Source organism: Choloepus didactylus, chromosome 1, assembly GCF_015220235.1.
Source record: "Choloepus didactylus isolate mChoDid1 chromosome 1, mChoDid1.pri, whole genome shotgun sequence".
NCBI classification, from domain to species: Eukaryota; Metazoa; Chordata; class Mammalia; order Pilosa; family Megalonychidae; genus Choloepus; species Choloepus didactylus.
In genome coordinates, this window is record NC_051307.1 from 77,890,150 (window position 1) to 77,903,025 (window position 12,876).

General features: G+C 37.4%; 1 protein-coding gene across 1 annotated transcript in view; it reads right to left on the bottom strand.

Annotated features, from left to right (window-relative positions):
* Positions 1-479: 479 nt before the first annotated feature.
* The window catches only part of BTLA (B and T lymphocyte associated), a 65,385-nt gene continuing 52,988 nt past the window's right edge, over positions 480-12,876 (bottom strand). The window contains 3 exon segments of the mRNA XM_037813294.1: positions 480-619; positions 622-813; positions 12,135-12,270. Coding sequence (XP_037669222.1) covers positions 480-619; positions 622-813; positions 12,135-12,219 — 417 coding nt within the window. The 5' untranslated portion in view covers positions 12,220-12,270.

The window sequence follows — 12,876 nt, forward strand, 5'->3', positions numbered from 1 at the left end:
ATCAGGGAGCAGGTTATTTGTGTGCTGCTTGCCCTCTATGGAAACTGAACTATTAATAAGTTTGTAAGCACCAAAAACATAACTTCAAGGAATTATAATCAACAGAAGTCAAGAACAAAAAAATTATAAATAAAAGAGGAAAAAAAGTCTGAAGACAAAGATTAGAGCAGTCCACTCCTATTAGTATTTGCTTTGCAATTATTCCCATATTTCAGCAATAACCTTTGGACTTACCTTATAGATATTAATACCCCTTAAAGCAAGAACAATGACTTTTACATATGATTCATTATTCATTGTCTTTTTCTCTATTCTTTTCTACCTCTCTTACCCAAACATGTAAACATATACACACACACGCACACAAACACAGCCTTCTGATGCGCTACATGAGTTCAGTATTTAACTTAATGAGCTGAAAATCTGGATTCCCTCTTTGCTTGAAACAGGGTGAGAAAAGCTTTAAATGGGGTCAGTGCCTAGAACTCACCTGTCACATAAATGGTTACTGAGTGGCTTTCAATGTGTTGAGGTGGAAAATCTGCAAAACAACAGTATGACCCATTGTCATTAGCAAGCACTTGCTCAAAATGCAGGGTAAAAGCTGAAATAGCCTTCCTTTTTCCCAACTCATGTGTGTTTGAACTCTGTTTGGAAGATATAAACAGTGTGTTCCACTGAGCTTGCACCAGATCATATTAGGTTTGTTAGCACAGTATTTCACAGGGCATTCTAGTTTAAATGTGTCCCCTGCTGAGACGGAGAATATGGAATCTCTTTTAATATACAATTATATATCACATACTTTTCCCCCTGAAAGATGTAAGCAAAATTAAAATTGAATCTGTTCTTCTGACTGAAAGGATCAGATGATTTCTCAAGCACGTATCTATAATTTTCCTAGATAACATTTTCCAGAAATCAACCCTAAGTAGCAGAACGTCTGGCACTAAGTAGGCACATAATAAATATTAGCTGAAAAAAATCAAATCATTTCCTCCATATCCTTGATATTTCTTTTGTAAATACTACAATAGGTAGCAAATAATAATACATTCTTGTCAATTACTTATTAAATTCCAGGTACTATTCAAAATACACTAAGTATTTTAACTCACTTAATCCCACAACCAATAATAATAAATGTTATTATGAACCCTGTTTTACAAATAAGGAAGTGAAGGTACTAAAGAACTTGCCTAAAGTTATGCAATAATAAATAAAAGAACCAAGAATTAAACTCACACTGGAGCCTATTACTCTATAATTCATTAACCATTACTCTATATTGCTTCTGAGCAATAATCACATTTTCTATTACTAGAGATGCTATATTCCATTAAGTAAGACAGAACACTCAATTTTTGCAGACATAGTTTCCTTATAATACTTGGCATTAGAAATTTTCTTCACTTGTTTTTCAGTGGCTTTAACGCTACCTTGCAAACTTTTCCATGACTCTTTCTGTGTAGGAAACATGCAACTCAAGATTACCTTCTAGAGATAGAATGTGCTGAGATAACCCGAATTTTATATTTTTCCAAGTAGGAGGAAGAACAGTGATCTGCCTCTTTTGGAAGTTCTTCCTAATAGTCTAACATACTGGAAATGTGCCTCCCTTTGCTTTTGGGAGGGAATTTTTACTGGAAATAGGTTTTGTTTTATCTTCTATGAACCTTCTGTTAGTACTTGCCAAGTATATATAAAATCTTCAGCATAGAAAGAGACATTCTCAGTGTCATTGAATAAGATTGGTTACCCTTACCACAAAAGTATTTTTTCCTTATAATTTCATTCATTCTCTCTGACCCTCAGTTTCTTCAAAATAAGATGAAATGGTTGGACTACATAAAAGTTCTTACCCACTATCACCTCCTACATACACATACAGATACACGTACAACTTCACCTCCCTCAACGCTTGTGCCTGACACTATAAAATCACTTCTAAGTTTCTCTTTCCATTGCAGTATTTACCTTCTCATTTGGCCATAGGGCTGTCACCCAATGCAAGCAGCACAAATGAACATCCCTTCTAGCTCCAGCAGTCTGTGACTATACACTTGAGGGGAGCATGGAAAGTGGGGTAGGGCTTGAGAAGAGAGCTAGCTGTTAGTCCTGACCATGCCGCTGACTTGAATTGGATTATAGATGCATCAGTGTGGTTCCTGAACATTCCTATCAGTGAAATGGAGAATCATTGAATTTTTTCTTGAATGGAGGAATGAATGGATGGAGCAATGCAGGCTTGCGAACCGTCATTAAAAGATTATCGAGTGTCTCCTCCATGGGCAAACAAGATAACAGACTTCTTATCTTTCTGAGACTAAAATTAATATTTTTTTTAGTGCAAAAGTGATCCACTGAGAAAAATGGCATAATTCTAATTTTCCACCTGACGAGCATGTTGACACTTCTTTTATGCTCATTCTAGAGTTATGGATAATCTATCTTGTGACTCTCAGGCCACCCAAAGCTGGTCCCAAGGGTTCGCCTTATCCATCAAACATTTTCTGAAGAGGCATGAAGGTGATAGTTGTTTTTGACTATTATTTATCTGCCAACTGTTAGTTATTGCTGCTATTATTGTTCCTTTTGTTTTTTTCAAATATTCATATCTGACAGTGGGGAATTTGCAATGCTGAAAAATAATTAAAATAAATACATGTGGTAAAAGGACTAATCCCTCTACCATACCCAGGTCCTCATATGAGGAAATATCTCTTTTTAACACTATAGGTTTAGAAAACTTTCACTTTTTAAATTCTTATGAAAACTACTACTGTGTCATTACAGTAGGCATATTACATGATTAGGGTATACTGTAGCATAGTTGATGCCCAGGGTGAATCATTTTTAGCAACCCTTTTCTCTATATGAAAAAATATTTTCAGAAATAATCATGAAATTAAACAAACAATAAAACTGCCAGAAAAGAATCAGACAGAATATTTTCTCTTATTGAACTTCATATATAAAATCATGCAAGTATAAAAAAGTACTTTAAAAATATTATAATACAAAAAAGGAAAAATGCACAGCTATTTATTCAATAATTTTATCTCTCTTGAAACAGTCTTAACTTTGATCCTTTGGTTATAGTCTTATACAGTAGCTTGTATAAATAATTGTCTAGTAATTAATCACTGAATTTATTAAAACTGAACTGTTGGCAAAAGATGCAATTTAGGCAACTACTATATCATACCACTAATGTATCTTGATTCATTCTTTAATTTCAAAACAATTAACATTTAATAAGAAGAATAAATTTCAATAATAAAAATTATTCAAATTCAGTAAAATATTTCATATAGCAGCTAAAGTTACCAAACAAAAATGAAAATCTAATCACAAGATTTTCTGCTTAAACCCTTTCAGAGACTCCCCAGTGCTTATAGGAAAACGTGTGGACTTCTTCAAATGACATTTAGCCCCTGCCTCCTTCAGCAAACTCACCCCATCTACATGCTCTAGCAACCTTAGTCCACTTGACATTCCCCCCCAGGGAATGTTCCATGCTATTGGGTGCTACCTGCATCACAGTCTAATTCAGGTGAATACCTGTTTACACATATGTTGTCCCGTCTCCTCTGCGACCTCCTTGATGGTGTGGTACCTGTCTCTGCAGGGGACAATGACTTCAGAAAAGGTATGAAGGTAAGAAGGAATGACATGCAGCTAGACTGAACAGAGAGAATGCATAAAAGGAAGACTCCTCTGTTCACAGCTCTGACTAGTGCTCCCTGTGTACTTTGGGACACGGACCAGACATAGCTAAGCCCTTACAGAGGTACGCTGTCTAAAAGGCAACATTTCCTGTGGAGGTGAAGTCATAATGACTAAAAAAAACTAGACCTTAGAAGGATGCAATGTAGGAAGGTTTGAATTATATCCACTCGAGGATGATTTTCAAAATATTTAATAAGTAACACTCTACAGCCATCCAGCCACTGAACCGGCTAATCAGAAAGGAATGCTGGCCACAAACAACTGCATGTCTGGTGGGTTATCTTCCAGCTGAGCAAATGCAGCTGCATGTGTAAATGCTGTTGGGAGCTGGAGAAGGTAGGTAATTTGTGAAACCTATTAGCTATTTTTTTAAAAACAGGTTTGTATTTATGATTCTTTCGTGAAATTTAATTACATCTTGTTTTCAAAGACCACATGAGAAAAATCCCAAGTGAGCTTCATTATCTTTCCATTGAAAAATTCTCACAAATCTACAGAAAGTTAAAAATGGTTACATTCACTGTGAGAAATTTACTGTAATGGATGCAGATTACCTTACTTTGAGCTAAGACAGTGTGATGGTTTATCACAGAAATGTAAACGATTTTTGAAGTAAAATGATTACTAAAGGCATAATATACCAATAATTTTCTGTGACACCAATCACAGTATTAGCTTCTCTCAGAAAATACTTTGATAGACAAAGAAACAACTTCCGACACATGCTGTGGGAGACTATGGAAGGTAAGAAGTCTTCAGATTCAGAGGGAAAAATAAAATGCTTCTAAGGGGTGTTGATGTTATGTTCTGGCTGGCTTTAAAGGGCAGGGATGGTGGTGGTAGTGATACGATCACCACCAGGGAAGAGAAGTAAGTGCCTCTTGCCCTGCAAATTGGAGTGGATTTAGGAGTGCCATGAGGAAGTGGCTTAAGCATGATGAAGGGAATCCACACACAGCCATGGTAACCATGTGATCACACATAGAAAGTTCTGGAAGGCCATCAACCCGGACAGCCTTAGGGAGTTAATTGCACAGCGTCAAAAAGCTCAGATGCCATCCTTCCCATCATAAGCTAACTGAGGTACATGTACAACATCATAAATGCGGTGACATGAGATTAGGATGGGGGAGTTTCCCCCTAATTTAGAAACTAAAGTCAATGTTGCATTAGGTCACATTAACTAAACTTAGCTAAGGGTTAAACCTTAACTCTGGGTTGATGATCTCACAACATAAGTCAGATATTCCCAGAAGTGCTTGGAATATCTGGGGAGATTTAAATATGAATCATGCACATGCACATATGTTAAAACCAGAGCTTCTATTGTAAAGGAGGACCGCAATTAATTTAAGGAAAACCCTGTGACTTCATCTCATGGGTACAATGAAAACTGACCAAGCCTCAGTCCCTCCTGTGAAATGAACCTATATTCACACACCACTACCTGGAAAACAACATTTAATGTAATATAGATCACAAACATGGAAGTAGTATATAATAATAGATTTAAGTTATTCTTCTGCTGCAGATATTGTCTGCTATTGGTCTTTAGATAGGTTTAGCCATCTCCTGCCTGTCACACACATACATACACATGCACACACACACTCACATGATGTAAAGTTGCATTAGCAAAAATAAAACCAGAAAGAATTTGCTTTACACCAAGCATTCACATGGTCTGAATCTATATTTATTCCTATTTCTTAAAAAACAAAGACCATGAAACAAGAAAATTGAGAGAATTTTCACAATCATCTTCTATTACTATTTCCCCTTAGAATCCTCTTCTTCCAAACCCATATCTTCTTATAATGGCATGTGAAACTTTTCATAAGATATTGATTTAGCTTACTTTGAGATGATTTCTTCTAGGACCAGATTTCTTATATTTAGAATGATATGACTATATGGGAGGAAAATATGAAGATTATCTTTTCAATCTAGTTGTTTTGAGCAATTTCAGAATTTAAGTCATTTATCTCTTGGTTTTATCTAGACTAGGATACTTCTGAAATTGTTTTGTCTGAAACAGTCACTTTAGTATTTTCCATAGCTTTTGTAACAGCAAAGTTTACAGAATGACTGTGCCATTTCCTCTCCTTGAGATATTTAAGGCTAGGACAAGCAAGGATCTTTAGGAGTCACTGGGTCACATGACAGAGAGATAGCTTTAGCCACATTTGAGAGATCATCCCCAGAATCACTGTCTCATGTTCACTGCTGCTATTTGCGCACTCACCACACCTTGCATTATCAGTGTGCTGCAGGGCCACCTGGATCCATCCTGACAGGAAGAATAATAGGGATATGACTAATAATTTTGACTTCTTATTATGTGCTAGGCATTTTTAGGTGCCATACATATATTGTCTCATTTGATCCTCACAACAATTTTATGAGGTGGTACTATGATTATCTTTGTCCTTAAGTTGAGTCTTAGAGAAGATAAGCCTTTGGCTCAAGGTCACCAGCTGGTGGGTGACAAGAGGCAGAACCAGGACTTGAACCCATGCCAGTCTAACTCCAAAGCCCAAACTGTTACCTGCCAGGGCTGTTGTGAAAGTCAGTAAGACCATGTGATAGTTTGGAGCTGTTATGTACCCCAGAAAAGTCCATGTTCTTTTAATCTATTCCTGTGGGTGTAGACCTATTGTGAGTGAGACCTTTTTGATTAGGTTATTTTAATTGATATATGACCCACCTCATTCAAGGTGGGTCTTAATTCTCTTACTGGAGTCCTTTATGAGGATAAAAGACAGAAAAAGACCCAGAGAAGTTTAGAGAAAAAGCCCCCAGAGGAGCTGAGAAAGGGCACACAGGAAACAGAGAGGAAACCACTGAAGCCAGGGGCTGAAAGCAATGAAACCTGGGAGAAAAGTAGCAGCAGACGTTCCCTTGTGCCTGGCCGTGTGACAGAGGAGTCCCTGATCACCAGGAGCCTTTCATCAGAGAAGGTATCCTCCTGTTGATGCCTTAATTTGGATACTTTCATGGCCCTATAATTGTAAGCTTGTAAGCCAAAAGACACCCATTGTTAAAAGCCAGTCCATTTCTGGTATACTGCATTTCCATTGGTTTTACCTAACTGCAACAGACCGTATAGGAACAGTTCTTAGCACTGTGCTTGGCTCATAGTAAATGCCAATAAATGCCAGGTTGTATTATTCTTTCTGATAGAATGAATTTATAGAAGTGACAAAGAAGTTGTGTAATTATTCAAGGCCACAAAGCTAGTAAGTGACAGAGGCAAGACGGAAACCCAGCAGTTCTGCCCAACTGCTTTCTCAGGGATGAGCGGTGGCGCAAAATGAGTGACATACACACAAACACACACACATGAAATTTAATTACGATTTGCATGAAAATATCAAACAAGTAAATCTAATAAAGCTAGAAAAGGCAGCACATCCCACAAAAAGATGAAGGGTGTCCTTCTTTAACATGAAAGATGAAATCCTACAGAATTATACTAATCAGAAGGGCATTGGACAAAACCAGAAGTAAAAACAAACTTATCTTTGGGTAGCTTTCCAAGCTTGCTCTCAGCACTTCACCACATCTCTATCAAGTGACATATGTCCTCTTGTGGTTCTGCCCTGCTGGCCACTGCTGGCCTCCTTAGGCCAGAGGATTCACATGTGCCCCACAGTTCTGCATCTTGCCCACCAGAGGTAAAAAGGATGAGGATCTGACTGAGTGTTAGTTGGCCAGTGTGTAATTAACTACCTTGAGTAGCAAAAGTTTTAGCCACTTAAATGAGCCCCCAAAGAACAATGATTCATGTTGAGAATTTAGAAAATAGTCTGGTCGGGGGAAACTATGATTGCCTGGTTAAGATGGGCCTTGTCCTGCAGAGATGCTACACCTCCCACCTTTGTCACAGTGGCTTAAGAAAGAAAAGTAGGACAGAAAGTCACCAAGTATACTTTAGAAGCTGTTGACAATAAATGTCTATGGCATTGTATCATAAACCAATTTCTAAATATTGTCTTCTGTGGTAAGGTGGTTACTTGTGACACCCAGAGTAAGCGTGGGTAGTATTATGATCAGAAAGACACAGGGAAATTCCATCTTCACTTCCTTCCCAGATATTTCCTCACATCACTATTACAATCTACTACAGATGTCACACTATGAGGTTCATTGGCATTTACAAAGCCCCAGAAGATATTTAACAACAGCTGTGTGTGCAGAAACTGCCAATTGTTCCTCCAGTATCTATTCTCCTCTTCTAATACTGTTGAGGAAAATATTGTAGAAGACTATGACCACCCAGTTAAAGTCTAAATGTCCCAGCCTCTCTTGCAGCCAAGTTCTGACAATGGGCTGTTTGCAGAAGTGACACATGTGAGTTCCAGTTTGGGTTCATAAAATGGACATGCTACCAAGAAGGATGAAAAGAAGGGATAGAGACCTCTGCCCAATAAACCTGATGTTTTCCTATGACTGGTCTAGATGGCCCCTCCAACACCCCTGCACTCTGTCCACAGTGAACCTCACATAAGAAACATGCATGTTTAGAGTCCAAGCACACAAAAAATGAGACCCTTGAGTACGTAAGCACAGACACACACACATAAGCAACTTCTTCCACACAGATAAACATGTAAATCAGAGTCTAAGGCAGCATACCAAAAAATAGAATCTTGACCTTACTTGGAGGTAAGAGAATTGAAAATGCTGAGAATATTAGAAAAGTGAAACAAATGCTATGATAACAACAATTCACGGGCATGAGATAACTCAAGTCTCACAGTTCCCAAACTATATTATCATTTCTTGATAACTGGGAAATTTAGATAATGATATCGAGAGTTATTTATTGAAAGACATTTTCTAACCTCAAATGAAAGATAGTCTCCCAATATTACTTTAAGAGAACTATTAAGCTAATTAAATTTTGAACCGAAAGGAAAAAAAAAATTACAAGATAAATTTACATAGCACTTAGGATGTACCAGGCACTGTTCTAAGTGTTTTACAGAATTAAATCATGTAATACAACAACCCTATTAGTGTCCCCATATTTTAGATAAGGAAATTGAGAATAAGGAGAGGTTATGGTCACAGAACAGTAATGGCAGAGATGGGATACTAATTCAGGATACTAATCTGGTGTCTGGCTCCAGAGACTCTGATCTTAACTACTATGCCACACTGCTACCCAAAGAACAAAGCAAAAGGTTGATTTCAGTTTTGCATCTAATTATAATTGCCTGTGAACATTTTTCCTTCGACCACTCTAAATTTATCTAAAGGAGTAACTCACAAATAATGGAAATGAAAGTTAAGTTGGAAAGTCCCAGGGAGGCAAGACAGCTCTGAATTCAAACTCATAAGAGAGGAAACTTTGATAGTGCGGCAGAGAAAACAATAATAAATTAAAGAGCTTCTCAGTGTTAAGGAAGTCTATTCTAGGCTGTGATCAGCATGGGGGCTAATCTGTTCATGCCATAATCCAGGAAATTCTGTACCTGCAGAATTATTCCTGGATGCTTATGTAGAAGGTGGCCATACTTTGTGGCAGGTATTTTTGTAACAAAAATATGCAGGCATTTGGCAGAAGACAGAGCTATACCTCTAACATTTTGCTGTGTGCACATTTCAGTAGGAACAAACAGCTAGAGCCATGGAATTTAACCTGATAAAGATACTGTGCTACAGAGCCTGAACTTCAAGGAGTGAGAGACAAATGCTGAGCACTGTCTGCTCTAGTGTGTCTGCTCTCACCCAAGAAGATGGCCTGTTAGTGATGCACAATACAATCTATGTGGGGTGCAGAACAGGACATTTAAAAGTGGATCCATGGGCAATACTGAACCATCACAATAAAGGAGAAAGAGGACCCAGGCAAATGGAGACATGCCCAAACCCTGTGTTCTCTAAGAAGCTAAACAACAGGCTCCCCTTACTGTCCCAGATTGAGATTATTTTTCACCACAATAGCCAGTGATCAATAAAAGATTTCCTGCTGCTTTTATTCCAGATGACATATAGTGGCAAGCTGGAACCAGACTTTAACTGTACTGCTCCTTCCTGCCTGAAGGTTGAACCTCAACTGAACAAACCATCCAGAGCCTCAGAGCTGGAGCAGCTCATCCAGGGGTGGGACAGACATCAGACAGAGGCAGTCTCCACCTGCAGCCTAGTTCTTGCCAGCATGGTCAGTCCATGAAGGAAAGATGCTGCCACTTTTATTACATTCATAGGGACAGAAATTGTATGCCACACAGTTGTATGCCAGAGGCAATTTCCCTCTTTTTTTTTTTTTTAGAAACATAAAAAGCAGGCTAGCATAATTTCTTAATAAACAAGAACCTTAAACAGGAACTTTGTAGAGAACATTATAATTTTTCCAACCCGTTACAGATGGTAGCCTCACTCCTGGGAAGTGGCACACAGATCTCACATTGCTTTCAAATGGGAAATAAAAATCTCCTTTGAAAATTATTTTCAACACCTTGTAACTGTGTCAGTGTAAATAATGCAGTAAATAAGTCAAGTATCAGAAATCCCAAAGACAAAAAGGTTATAATTAATATGCTTTTAAGGAACAGAGCCATCTGATCTGTCCAAGGCAACTAATCTCACCAAACATCCCTTATCATTACCTGTATCCTTAATTTAATGCAAGTAATGCTGCAATCCATTATTTAAGCTTTTATACAAGATTCTTGGCCAGTACTTTGTCCATGTCTTTCCATTTCACTTTCCAAATACTTTGATTCACGTTTGGCCTAAATATATTACACAATACATTTTCCTTATTCATTTTATTTTTGCTTTGAAAATTCATCTATTTAAAATGATAATGTTAAACCTTACATCTCATTTAATTGCACTTTGAGGGAGTTGTTTGATGAAAATAATATTAGCAAAAACACCATTAACATTTATCAGTCATTTATTACATACAGTCATTTTGCTAGGCAGTTTACCTCCATTATTGCATTTATAATCTTCATTGTAGACCCATAAGTTAGGTACAGTTTATTGTCTCTATTTTACAAATGAAGAAACTAATATTAGACAGGATAAGAAACTTAACCAAGATTACAGAGATGAAGTAGAATCATCTACTTCAATTCTAAGTGAATTCAATTCTAACACCCATGTCTGCTTTTATAACCACTATGTTATACAAATTGGGAGGAGGGATGGCAACTGTACCCCATCTTCACTAAGTTATAGCACTGAAATTTCGGTAACCTCATGTACTATCGCTGAGAATAGTTTATACATCCATCAAATTGGGAAGAAGTCTATTTAATAATATTTGAATCCAATTGTATCTATGTGACTGTAAGCATTTGATGGAAAGTGAAAAGTTCAATCAGCAGTCTAAGCACCTAGTTTTTCTAATATCAAATACTTACAGACACTAAAATGCTTAGATGACTGCAGGGAATATTTGCTTTGTGTCTGGTTGTGTGGGATCTTGATATCATGGAGACAAATTCCAAGCCACATGGTTCTAGAATTAAAGATGACATTCCATAGGACCTCAGAGACCATATTTCCCTTTTAAACCAGAGCACACAAACTGATGAGTATGTGTGCTTATGGGGATAATAAAGCAAGATATGTGAAAACACAGAAAATCAGAAACTTCTGCTAGCCATTCAAATACCTTTACCCTGTATAACATGTGGGTACCTAAGTTGATGTAAGGGACGTGTGACTTCACCATAAAAAAGGAACTTTTTTTCCTTGCATAAAGTCTGCAGGAGTGAGCAAATGCCATCTATGCCCGAGTCCTAACTGTTTTCAATGTTCAAATAACAGCTAAGTAAGAACAATTCTCTTTCACCAAAATAGAAGCAAAGATGGAATTTTTTGTTCCTGTATTTCCCAGTATTTTCTCATTGATTCTTCTCAAGGCACACACCCCACTGAAGCATGTAATGAAATTTCATTTAGAGACAGCATTAGTAGAGGGTAACCATGGAGATAGGTATAACCCTGGTTATTCCACACCCGTCCTACCCATCTGAGCTTGACTTGGTTTGGAAAGAGCAAGCTATTTACTCACCATAATTATGGTAGACAGAGATTTTTTTGCTAGTAGTAGTAACAACTTTGTACTTACTTTTATAACATTTGTACTAAATTTATAACATCATCCTAGTTCTCTTTTTTTAATCATCAGCACATGTTTTTTAAAAAAATGGTTATGTTACGGATGAAGTGCCTACTTTTAGGCAGGTGAACACCATGCTCCAATTTGGTTCACATTCTAATTCTGTCTTCAGAGAGTAAATCTAACTGCTTGGTTTCATCTACCATTATCCACTTGACATGAACATCATGTCTTAACTGAGCTCAGCAGGGAAAAACCTGCCCTCCTGCACCCCCTGAGAGATATCCAGAAATAATCCAAGTAAGTGCTTTATCACAGATACTCCAGATGTCCAGATACAGGATTAGGAAGAGAATCCAAAACAGTTTCCCAATTCCAACCATGGCTTGTGATGTCTTCATTTCTGTGCATGTAACGATGGAAAAAATTCTAAAGCCCTACCCCAGCAGCATCTGTGAAACAGAGAGAAGAGAGAGGAGGTGAGAGGACTGGAGGAAGAGCCTGAATGATTTCATAAAGCAAAGTGAACAGAAAGAAGATGTTGTACTCTGTTCTGTGGCTTTTGCTTCTTGTCAAATGGGCTATTAACTTCCAAAAACTCTGCAAAGCAGTTCAGTCCTTAATTTTTCCCTCCACTCTACCATCCTTTTTGCCCCATCTTGAAGTTTTTCTCATTGATAGCTCAGCAAAATGGAAAATTAAACTTTAAAGAAATCTATGTTTCTGCAAACTTTAGGCTGAAATTTTAATCACATTGAAGTTAGAGAATTTATGGTAAAAGTACCTATGGTAATGTGAGACCAAAGGAAGAGATGTTTATTTGGTACAGGATCTATATTTTCTAAACAATTTAACTTGTACAGTTTGTTCAAACACCATAATCACATGGAACTTTGAATAGAAAGTGAGATATGGTATGTTTGTATAGGTTAGAGTGAAATAGTGACACATCCCAAAGTAATTTGGGCAGATAATAAAAATATATATGCAGGGCCCCCCTGAGGAGCCGGGGGAAAATGAGGAAGTGTTGGACTTCCTCACCTGGATTGTTGCTGATG